Source organism: Coptis chinensis, chromosome 8 (assembly GCF_015680905.1).
Source record: "Coptis chinensis isolate HL-2020 chromosome 8, ASM1568090v1, whole genome shotgun sequence".
NCBI classification, from domain to species: domain Eukaryota; kingdom Viridiplantae; phylum Streptophyta; class Magnoliopsida; order Ranunculales; family Ranunculaceae; genus Coptis; species Coptis chinensis.
In genome coordinates this window covers 68,715,633-68,728,468 of record NC_141463.1, presented here as the reverse complement: position 1 = coordinate 68,728,468, position 12,836 = coordinate 68,715,633, and the positions used below count along the sequence as shown (strand labels likewise).

General features: G+C 36.2%; 2 protein-coding genes and 1 pseudogene across 2 annotated transcripts; 2 read left to right on the top strand and 1 right to left on the bottom strand.

The window, feature by feature from the left end:
- Nucleotides 1-1,717: 1,717 nt before the first annotated feature.
- Nucleotides 1,718-2,808, bottom strand: LOC147482650 (uncharacterized). The gene is made up of 2 exons (XM_086579370.1): nt 2,425-2,808; nt 1,718-2,146 (listed from the first exon to the last, which is right to left on the bottom strand). The coding sequence occupies exons 1-2, from the start codon at nt 2,806-2,808 to the stop codon at nt 1,718-1,720; spliced, it is 813 nt and encodes a 270-aa protein (XP_086435496.1).
- Nucleotides 2,809-10,248: 7,440 nt separating this feature from the next.
- LOC147482648 (cytochrome P450 76A2-like) lies at nt 10,249-12,249 on the top strand. Its single transcript, XM_086577651.1, is given in 3 exon segments — nt 10,249-11,358; nt 11,524-11,760; nt 11,762-12,249. Coding segments are annotated over 3 exon segments (792 nt in total). The 5' UTR covers nt 10,249-11,184; the 3' UTR covers nt 12,143-12,249.
- LOC147482649 (cytochrome P450 76A2 pseudogene) lies at nt 10,444-11,100 on the top strand (annotated as a pseudogene).
- Nucleotides 12,250-12,836: the final 587 nt, after the last annotated feature.

Below are 12,836 nucleotides of genomic sequence, written 5' to 3'. Positions count from 1 at the left end.
AGGGATGAGATGATTTAGTGTTCAGGGTTGAACCACCTGGCGGCTGCCTACATATCTCATTGTTTATTTAGAAGAATCAAACCCTATTTTAAGTTGTTCCTAAGAGCGAATTCATATGGTTTATGTAGGAAGAGCCTTGAGAGTCCTAGGGTTAGGGTTAACCTCACCACTTGTAAGTTCCCTTCCATCTTTGGACTCTGCCTTCCTATTAGGAATCCTCTCCTTATGGAAGTCCGAATCTAGACCATATCTTATTAGAGGTAGGTTTTCTTGTTGGTCCTAATATCCCATCGCATATGGGAAGATTAGATCTAAAAGGTAACTCTTAAAGATATGTCATTCTGATTCCTTCCTTATCATCAAAGATTGCCCTCATTAGTTTCCTTCTGTTCAGGAACTGCCTTTATCAGTTCCTAATGACTTGGAGAACTGGCATATTCAGAGGTGGGTCGTCACGTGACTAGCACATGCTTATGACACACTCGTGATAAACACGAGATAACTTATTCCCAAAACTAATCCGATGGTTCTCATCTTATTCTAGGTATCTATAGTCCAAGGTCATTTCCCATACACATGTCATCTAATCAACGATGGGAAATCCCCCTTACACTGTTCATAAAAAAAAATGGAACTGATAAGTGCCTAAATTTATAGGCACTTTATAATATTATTTATGCTTAATTATATATTTTTAATGTAAAACCATACATTCTATGTATTCCATGACATTATGCACATTTTTTTTTGTCATAATGGATTATTTACATATATGCACATCTTTTGGAAAATTCTCATGCAAAATAAGTTGTATTAATTTGGTTTAATATTTTTGTAGGAAATAAAGATATTGGTCAAATCACAATCAAAGCCCGAGCCCTTGAGCAAAAGATGATCGATCATTTAAATAATCCATAAGTGAAAGCCCATGGAATAAATTATGTTATCAAGAATGGAAGGCAATGTTAGAAAATTGAAAATTATGGAATGATATCAAGATAGGATAATTGCACCTACTATACCACCATATATTCTTACCATTTTTTACCACATTAATATATCCCCACTTTCATTAATTATTTATTCTCTTGACTTCATTATATCAAATCATTCCTTAATACCTTATATTCAAGCCACTATATATATTCTCCCATATCGGTACATTGAGAAAGCTTTTACATGCTTTCGTACCTTAACTCCTAGCTATTATCTAAAGAAAACTTGGAAAGGGAGTTCCCAATTGATTATCACATCATTCCATTTTCTCTTTTATTTGATTACCAATATAATTAATATTTCCTATTTATTCAATTTCTTTCATGAGCCAACCAATTGATAATATATCTTTCCTATATTTTCGTCCCATATATATCACAAAGATTATTTCCATTTCATGTGAAGATATTATGCACCAAGATCTCGTTTGTGGAGGCTATAAATAGAGAAGAGAATTGACATTGAAGGCATCCCATTCTAGTATTCAATTAGTAGAAATTTATCTTTGTAGTTCATGTATTTAATTAGTGAGGAAGAGTGCTCTAGAGTGTGTAATTTTCCAAAGATCAACATCGAAGCAATAAATGCGGTTTCAATGTTCATTCAATCTCTTGCATGTCATTTATTATTATTTTTTTGCTAAATAAGTTAAAAATTCTATTAAAAGTAAAGTATTATACAACTACATTAAAAGGACATCACTCCCCCTAATCTACTTTGTTCACACAAATCTCATAAAGGTTTGGTAAGGCACCTCCCATTTATAAATCCATGGGGGTTTCACATTACAAACAATTAACAGATCTTTCTCTAGGTTTGAGGCATTTTTTGCTATGGCATCTGCCACGGTATTCCCTTCCCTCCATATGTGAGAGAGGTAGAAAAGATGAGGTCTCTTCATGCAAGTATGCCATATGTACCTTATCTGCCACGACATTGAATTGGAGGTGAAGGTAGTAACCGCATCTGATTCTACCCACATATTCAGCCAGCCCTTCTCAATAGCTATTTCCACACTTTCCAAAATACAAATGCACTCGGCCCAGTAACTTGTAGCTTCACCTAGTCCTTTTCCACAAATAAGCAGAAAATTCCCATCATGATCCCTAAAGTATGACCCTTTAGTAGTACCATCAGTAATGATTTTGACCTGACCAGGAGCCGGTGGCAGCCAGATGCCTTGATGAACCCTCGGAGCAGCTATGGGTTCAACCCCCAATTCCGAGAAATATCCAAGTCTTGTAATAAATTGTGGGTGTTGGCTTTCGAGAGAGTAGCAACATTATGTATCTCTTTTAGAATATGATTGAACCAGTACTGAAGTGTGGGAGTTCTTCCTTCAAAATGTGCTATATTTCTGACTTTCCAAATAGCAACCATGCCTCCACTAACTGCCACCGTCCACAACTATTTCAAAAAGGGACTTACTTGTTGGGACCGACTCATTGCTTCTTTGTTATTGCTAAAGCCTGCTCTGAATTTGAACTTTCCTGCCAGCCAATTCCAAGTCTTTTCGGCAAAAGTGCATTGCCACAAGAGGTGATTCAGGTCCTCTTCTTGCAGTCCACATAGCTTACATTTTGGCACTAGATGGATACCCTTTTTCTTTACTGCTAAATCGGTCGCTGCTCTTCCACTATGAAGTTTCCAAGCATTAGCTGCAAGCTTGGGATGAGTAAAGCGATTCCATATAGCTCCATGCCAGTGAACCCTTATTCCTTCACTTCTTATAGCTTCAAAAGCCAAGGCTGTAGAGAAATCTTTCTTTACGTCACGTAACCATATTAGTGTATCTTCTTCAACCATTTTCATGTCGTTAATGCTTAGGCCAACATTTTGAATCAGCTCCAGAATAGTAGGTAGGCATGAAATGTGTCTGTTGCCAATAATGGAGCTTACTCTAGATGAGCAGCCTCTGAGTTCCCTGTCAGGAAGATGAAGTGCTTCTTAGATAGAGTACATGCCTGCCCATCTATCCCTCCAAAAATCAATCTTATTACCTGACCCCACAACCCATTGGCTTCTTGAATCAACTACATTCAAGGTTCTCCTAATACCATGCCATATAGAAGAGTTCTTATGATAACCAATTTGGGCACCATCCGTCGTTAGGTACTTGAGTCGCATAAACTGCGCAAAGTCATCCGAACCACATTTAAAATTCTAGGCAAGTTTCATAGACATGGCAAGGTTTATTTCTTTAAGCTTTTTGATCCCCAAGCCTCCTTCCTCAACTAGTTTACAAACTTGTTCCCATTTCACTGTGATTGCCTTATTTTTACTCGAATCCCCTGACCACAAGAAGTTTCTCATAGCCTGCTCCACTTCTTTAATGATGCTTGCTAGCCACTTATACAGTGCCATGTTATGTATAGGTATACTGGAAAGAACTGCCTTGATCAAGATGCTTCTCCCTTGAAAAGACAGTAGCCTTCCCCTCCAATTGGCCGTTTTAGATCTGATTTTGTCAAGCAAAATGTGAACCCCTGCTATAGTAACTCTTCCCCTCAACAATGGTACACCCAAATATTTCTCCGGAAGAGCCCCCTATGCTATACCGAACTCCTCAGATATGGCCCATCTCAGCGCAAGTGTAATGCCACCCATAATGAGCTTGCATTTGGCTTTGTTAAGAAACTACCCCGCTGCTTGTTGGTATCTAATGAGCAAGTTTGAAATATGTCTTAGCCCTCTGATCTTACCATTCGCAAAGAGGATTATGTCGTCAGCAAAAAGTAGGTGTGAAGGACCCATGTGACCCTTGTTAATCGCCATCAATCCCACCAGTCTCTTGTTTCTCAATTCTAGGATACTTTTACTCATAACCTCTTTAACTAATGTAAAGAGGAGAGGTGATAAGGGATCTCCTTGCCTGAGACCCCGTTCCACTGAAAATAAACCGCAAGGCCCACCATTAATAAGGACTGACATTTTAGCTGACTTTAGAATACAGTGAATCCAGTTGATGAATCTAATTAGGAAACCAAATTAGGCGAGAACTTGAAATAAGAATTCCCAACTTAGAGTATCGAAGGCTTGAGAAATATCTTTTTATGTCCAACTCATTCACCATTTCTGATGCAAGCCCTATATTGGAGTGTACACTTCTACCTGGAATAAAACCTGCTTGCTGCGGAGATATGACCGCCCCAATGAACTTATTCAATCTGACTTGGAGGATCTTAGAAATAATATTCATGTTGAAGTTACTCAAACAGATTGGCCTGAATTGGTTCAGTTGGACTGCATTTCTCTTCTTAGGGATGAGTGACAAGAAATTGGAGTTGAAACCTTGAGGAATTCTTGGATCAACAAAGAAGGGATGTATTGCAAAACACACGTCAATCATTATAATAGACCAACAAGCATGATAGAAGCAACCTGAGAATCCATCTAGCCCTGGAGAACTGTCTGAATTCATCATAAACACCACTTGTTGGATTTCTTCATAACTGGGGGTTTGGGACAAGATCATTGCATCCATAGCCGAGAGAGAAGGCTGGATGGATTCCAGTATAGCATCATCTTGAATCACAGGATTTTTCAAAAAAAAATGTGTATACGAATTCACCGCGTATTCTTGAATTTGAGTTTGTGTAGAGAGTAGCACACTCTCCTCGTTTTGCAGTTCATGAAAATAGGCTGAATTTCTTTCGCCTTCTGCAACCCATTTATCTTTGCTTTTATTCTCCACAATTGCTGGTGGTCAGACATAGCTTGACAAAGTTGGGCTTCTTTAAGCATACCTTGGTTCACTACTTGACAAAGTTGGGATTCTTTTATTATTCTTTCATGTTTATTACCAACATGGAGGGCTACGCATCCACCTCATGGTGAAAAGTGAAAGCTCTCCATGAAATTTTTGTTATTTTGTTTTTGTCATTTTTGTTAGAATCTCCATTATAAGTGTTTTTCATGAAATCCAATTATATCTATTTTTAATTGATTTTTATACTAAGGTTAAATGTACATGGTTTCTATCACCGTAGAAAATACAGGATATTTTCAATTGTTCGTTTATTTTTTTTGTTAAAAATCTTTTTAGACTCGACTTTATTAGTTAATAAGGAGTTTTTTGTCCTACTTATTGTGGACATTGAATGCCTGAAAATTCCTTATTTGGAGTCAAAGAATAGAAGATTTAATTTAATATTGAGATGTTTTATTATGTTCTTAAAAAAATTATATTTTTCACTAATTCTAGAGCAGCATTCAAGATTTAGTGAAGTTTGATGGACTCACAAAGTTGAATCAAAATGGTCGTTCAAATTTGTAACATTTGATTCATCCATATATAGATATACAGTATTGTACACCAAAATGTTCTTCAGTCATTTTGATATACAATACTGGACATATAAAATATAATTTTAGGCACTTATCAATCCCAATTTTTTATGAACAGAGTGGATGTGGTTTTTGTATGGGTCGAAGTCGTTGTGGAAAAAGGGCGTGATAATCAAGTCCCAATAGACATGTAACCTCAATTTTAAAGTCTTTTAGAATGCGAAAGTTTTGACTTGGGAAAATAGTCACCTTGATATTCACTTTTGCATTGGGCAAAAATTTTGAACGATAAAGAGGTGAATATTGTCACATTCACACCATATCCACCCATAGTACAAAATATCAGGATATGGATATTTATCGATATTCAATTTCTGGATATGTATTGTGGATATATCCTCCTCTTTGAAGATATTTGATATTGTTTCACATGCAAATATCGTCGATATATCCAAAATATCGACAAATATCGTGGATATTGTGGATATTTCTTGATATATTATGATACATTATTTATATTTATTTGAAATATAATAGTAAATATTAAATAAAATTGTTATATACACAAAATATCATCAAATATCACCAAATATCACAAATATTGTCAAAATATTACTGATATTTACAGTCGTATATATCTCTGAACATATCGTGATATTTATATATCTTTTTCTGAAATCTGAATAAATATCCCTAAATATCACGATATATTGGGATATTTTGTAATATGTATCCACCTACGGGAATGCTGTCACAGTAAAGCAAGTTTCTTTGAATCTGTATGCGTGTCACGGAGATATGCACATCAGCAAACAATTACTTCTAATACCGCCTAGTAGTAATGAGGCAGAGTGTCCGAGTATGCAATAACGGGTATAAAATTTGGTACTGCGTGTCCTTCTCCTAACAACAACTTAACTCCCATTTTCTTTTTCTTTTCTATTTTCAAAATAAAATAACAAAATCCCAACATCGTCATCCTGCTCCAAAAACCAATTTTGAAAATAGAACCAAAAACCAATTTTGAAAATAGAACAAATAAAAAAGGTATTTGTTACTGCCGACCCCAATTTGTGTTGGGTGGACTCTAAAAAAAAACGATTATTACAAGTGTGCCATTGGTTTCAAAAAATTCAAAAAAAAACAATTATTACAAGTATGCCATTGATTCCCAAAAAATTAAATTGGAAATCCTAAATTTACGACTTGGCCACACCATTTGGGACTTAGTCCAAACGACCCGGCCACACCGGTCAAGAGCCCAAAAAACAAAACTTTGAATTTTTTTCAAAGTTCAAATCCCAAACGACATGGCCACACCATCTGGACTGAGTCCAAAATGATGCGGCCATGTCGTTTGGGATTTGGACTTCTAAAAAAATGGTCACACCGTTTGGACTTAGAAAAATCTCCAACGATATGGCCATACCGTTTGGACTAAGTCTCCAACGATATGGTCACACCGTTTGGACTTAGTTCAAAACGATGTGGCCATGTCGTTTGGGATTTGAACTTTGAAAAAAAATTCAAAGTTCTATTTTTTGGGCTCTTGACCGGTGTGGCCGGGTCGTTTGGACTAAGTCTCAAACGGTGTGGCCAAGTCGTTTAGGACTTAGTCCAAACGGTATGGCCAAGTCGTTTGGGACTTAGTCCAAACGGTATGGCCAAGTCGTTTGGGACTTAGCGTTTGGACCAAGTCCTAAACAATCGAATTCAATTTTTTGGGGACCAATAACATACTTGTAATAATTGTTTTTTTTTTAGATTTTTTGAAACTAATAGCATACTTATAATAATTGTTTTTTTTTTGTGAGAGTCCGCCCAATACAAATTGGGGTCCGGCAGTAATAGGACCCATAAAAAACTCCATAGACTGAACAGACTGTCTTTGTTTTGGGAGTACAATTAAAATTATATGTTCTACATAATTTACATGATTCAGAATTGTTTTTTGAGAAAGGGATCAAATGTTTAAACTATACTCAAACATCTCTCTCTACTAGATACATGCTTTATTATTTGACAACCACGACACCAAGTAATCAACAAATGAACCAAATTGTAATGTTCTGGAATTTCACCCAAAGGTAATCTGATCATTTTACATTAGCGTTGTTAAAGGAAATTACGTGTGGACTGTATTTATTCTTTTGTATAATAGTGTTGGACTGGTCTTTTAAAACAGTATTTTTTTGCATGTGAGGTTGTGTAGTTTAATTTGACACATATAATCTGCCAAATGTTGTACATAGTTATTATTTTGATGCATAATTTTATTATTTAAGATTATACAAAATATTTGATAGATACTTATTCTATTGGCAGGGTTTCGCTAAATTATTTATTTTGGTAGATGTAATACACTTGGTATTGATAAATATTAGTTTTGATCAATTTATTGAAAAACAATGCTAGGTGTTAGGTGCTATATGCTATATTACTTATGGGAGTATGCTATTTTTTCTAATTGACTTAGTAGTTAGAATTAAATAAGGGTTTTCATATAGACACAGCTGATTTTACCAAGGGCACCACACATTAACCACAAAACAAACGAGTCCTAGCATTAGGAGTGAAAAGAATAATCTTTTAAAATAGTTTAATAATCAAAACATAATTTTTCTTTCTAATATTCAAAATCAAACAAGAAATATTTATAAAATTTATCACTAATTGAAGATACTCATTGATTTATTTATTTTATTTAAAAAAAATGATTGAATTATAAAATTTATTAAAATTTGGAAGAACCCCATAATGATAACAAATAAGCAGTCTCATAATAATTTACGAATCAAATCTATAATTTTTTTCTCCACATTATTACAATTGAAATCAAAGCAAAAATTTTAATGAAATTATTCAATCACTCATTTGAATACACCAATTCGTTCAATTTTATGAAAAATAATTAAAATTTTGAATTTTGTCAACATTGAAAAGACACATTGATTCAATGGAACGTAAGTTAAAACCAAACTAATCAAAATTTTAAAAAAAAAAATTAAAAGTCATAAAAATCTTAAGTGGTGTCTATTAAATTTTGTGGTGCTCATTTGGTTTTAGGATCTGTTTGGTTTTGTTTTGAGTGTGGGCAGCCCTTGGTAAAATAAATTGTGCCTTTATGAAAACCCTTGAAATCAAAGCAAAACTTTTAACGAAATTATTCAATCACTCATTTGAATTCACCCATTCATTTAATTTTATGGAAGATGATTAAAATTTTGAATTTTGTCAATATTGATTGAAAAGACAGATTGATTCAATGGAACGTAAGATAAAACCAAACTAATCAAAATTAAATAATCTTTTTCATAAAAAAAATAAAAATCTCAAGTGATGTCTATTAAATTTTGTGGTGCCCATTTGGTTTTAGGATCTGTTTGGTTTTGTTTTGGGTGTGGCCAGCCCTTCGTAAAATAAATGGTGCCTTTATGAAAACCCTTAAATTATCTCTTGCGTATATTGTACTAGTATTTGCCGGTGTCGTACGACACAGATACGCGCGCCCTGACGCGCATCCGCCCCGATCGCCCCTCATTTTTTTTTAAATGAGCTCATACTCATGTTTCCAGAGCCCAACATAAAAATTCAGCCCAAAAACAGTCTAGGCTATTTTTGCGTGGGGTGGGTGAGGTGAGAAAAACTTTTAAAATCACTCAAAAAAAACTTATTAACTCACCGTAGAAAAATATTTTTGTGGATATGGTTAGGGGGTGGCACGACCACGTATCATCTTATGAGGTGGAATTTGTCAACCCACTCCATCATTCTTTGTTATATAAAAAGATATAGATATATATACTCACAAAAGTGTTTGCTCTCTAAGTCTAGCTATATCTGACGAGACTGGAACGAGCGGAGGATTCGGTGTCATATATGGTTATGTTCAGGACATATATATATATATATATAAAAGGTACGTGCTGCGCACGTATTCAACTGTGGGCAGCCATTGTTTAACTTTCTCACTTGATGAGGAGACCCACCTATGAAGACAAATGGCAAAGTTTTGATATTCAAAAAGAAAGAAAAGTTACAATTATACCTTTATAACATATGGGAAAAAGACTATTTTACCTCTATTTGTTTGACTTTTCCAAACATAAAGGCATCTCCAATGGGGGGTGTAAATCGTATAGAGTGGAAATTTTACATCCCAAATGTGAAAAAACTCTTTCCAATGGGGGTGTTATACTGTAGGTAATAGAGTATTAGTTGATAGAGGGTGGGAAATTCCCCCTCTCGTTTTCAGCTAATAAAAAGCCCGGGCAACACTCGAACAGACGTCTGAGTAAAAAAAAATTCAGACGTCACTTGAAGTGTCGTCCCTATCTATTTCTAAAGTCACAATTTGAAAATTTTAAACTCGAACGACATTTGAAGTGACGTCTCACTTTAATTTAAAGAGGGACATCACTTGAAGTGTCATCCGAATTTAAAAATGAACTTTTTTACACTTTTCCATTGGGAACAATAGAGTGGATATTTATGAACTCTACAATAATTTACAATTGGAGTTGTAAAATCCCAATGGGACTTAGGTGGCACCTATGTGGAGGTGTAATTTTACACCCTCTATTGGAGATGCCCTAAGGCTCATTTGATTAGAAATTAATTTAAAAAACTATAAAACTACAATTTTGCCCCTACAAAATGACAAAAAAAGTAAAAAATAAAAGAAAATGTGAAATTACCAAACTGCCCCTGTGACGTATGTCTATATAGTAAGATGTCCTGAAGACCCACATGGAATAGAAGACTACAAGCATATTGTCAGAAGAGACCGAATTTAAAAATGAACTTTTTTACACTTTTCCATTGGGAACAATAGAGTGGATATTTATGAACTCTACAATAATTTACAATTGGAGTTGTAAAATCCTAATGGGACCTAGGTGGCGCCTATGTGGAGGTGTAATTTTACACCCCCTATTGGAGATGCCGCTCATTATGATTAGAAATTAATTTAAAAAACTATAAAACTACAATTTTGCCCCTACAAAATGACAAAAAAAGTAAAAAATAAAAGAAAATGTGAAATTACCAAACTGCCCCTGTGACGTACGTCTATATAGTAAGATGTCCTGAAGGCCCACATGGAATAGAAGACTACAAGCATATTGTCAGAAGAGAAGGGAATGCTCTGAGAAAAAACAAATGGAGTTAGAATGGAGCGTCTTCTTGTGGTCAAGTATTTGCATTTCCGTGGTTTTACTTCTTCAGTACCTCCGCGCCGAGAAAGCCAGAAACACTGCTACTAGTCTACTGCCTCCAGGACCACGGAGATGGCCAGTAGTTGGAAACATGTTCGACCTAGTAGGAGAGTTCCCACATCAGACACTAGCCAAGCTAGCACCAAAATACGGCGCTGTCATGTCTTTCCAAATAGGCGCAGTGACAAATGTGATCATACAGTCAACCAAAGCATCCAAGGAGATGTTCAAGAACCATGACCTTATTTACTCCGGTCGCACTATCTCTGAAGCCATGAAAGCATGTGGCTACTATCAAGGGTCCCTGGCTGTTGCGCAATATGGGCCATACTGGCGAACAATGAAACGCCTTTGCATTACTGAACTAGGAATTGTCAAGCGGGTTAATGAAACAATACCCTTGAGGAAAGAGAATATCAACAAGATGCTTCAATGGATAGATGAAGAAACACAGGCTCGTGGAGTAGTTCATGTAGCTCAATTTGTCTTCCTTATGAACTTTAACTTGCTTGGAAACATCTTGGTCTCCCGAGATCTATTTGACCCACAGTCCAAGGAGGCCTCTGAATTCTACAAAAATATGGACGGAATAACGAAATGAGCGGGGCAACCTAATCTTGCAGACTTCTTTCCTTTCCTAAAATGGCTTGACCCACAGCGCATACAGTCCAAGGTGGGCCAGGAAATGAAAGGAGCTCTGCAAATTGTTTCAGGCTTTGTAAAGGAGCACATTGAAGACCGACGCTCAGGAAAACAAATGCAAAGAACGGATTTCCTTGATGTACTGCTAGACTATGAAGGTGAAGGAGAAGGAGAGCCAGATAAACTATCAGAAAGACAGCTCGCTATATTCATACTGGTAATTCTCAAACGCACTCTCCATGTATGCTATATGAAAATTAGTATAAGAATATTTTAAGATATCAGTGTTGCAAATACAGAAATACACTCACCAGTCACCCCAAAACTCAGATTCTTGGCAGTGGCAATACAAAAACAAGTAATAATTGCCTACCGGTTGCAGGAACTATTTTTGGGTGGCACTGAAACAACGAGCAACACAACAGAATGGGCTATGGCCGAACTGCTCCGAAATCCTGATACAATGAGCAAGGTGAAGACAGAGCTATCACAAGTTGTGGGGGAGAATAGGAGGATTGAGGAGAGTGATATTGAAAAGCTTCCTTATTTGCATGCTGTAGTTAAAGAGACTCTAAGATTACACCCACCAATCCCTTTCCTGATTCCACGCAAAGGCCTCTAAAGACAACGACTTCATGGGCTATCACATACCGAAGGACACACAGGTGCTTGTTAGTGCATGGGCAATTGGAAGAGATCCGGATTCTTGGGTTGACCCCTTGTCCTCCAAGCCAGAGAGGTTCTTAGGCTCTGAAACTGACTATCGGGGACAACATTTTGAGTTAATTCCATTTGGGGCTGGGAGGCGGATATGTCCAGGCATTACTTTATCTTCAAAAGTGCTGCCCCTTTCTCTTGGTTCACTGATCCACTGTTTCGACTGGGAGCTTGAATCCTCTGTCAGTCCATATAAACTGGACATGCAGGAAAGGTTGGGGTTCACCTTGCGGAAATATGTGCCACTGAAAGCAATACCCAAGAGAACAAATGTGTACAAGTAACTCAGTAACTCAATTGAACCACTGTTCAAATCTGGATGTGCTGCCGTACTATCAAAAATAAACATGAGATTTATGTAACCTTTAAATTATATCTAGAAATTGAATAAATATGAAAGTGCATGAATGCGCACAAAGTAGTATTATTAATAGTTCATCTAATGTCACTCCGTGTGCATATTTTAGCAAATAGATATATAACACGTGACAACATCTTCTTAAGGCTCGGATATGGTCTTGGTGTGGGTAGAAAGTACCAGAACACACTTCAAGTCCAAATCCTCTGACTTTCTAGGTTCGGAAGTGAGACACTTCTTAGGTTCGGAAGTGAGACAAGAAGAGGAGGTTTGTGGGCTTTGGAACTAGTTGGAGTAGTAGGTTCATATAACCAACTCCTAACTATGAACTCCAAATCCGGAACTCAACTACTAGGCTCGGAGCTCTAACTACTAATCCGAACCTAAACATATTTTTCTGTTGTTTAAGTCAATAAAAGATACCTATTTGATTTGGGAAACATAAAGCTTCTAGAAAAGTCAAGATGAGACTTAACAAGAGACGGTCTCCTAGTTAAACACTAATTGGGAAACCTCATCTATTCTTATAAATAGAATAGTTGAACTACGCTTTGAGTTTGATTCCTCTTCACTGGATACGAAGGCAACCATTAAAGAACGTGATTCAACTCATCATCTTC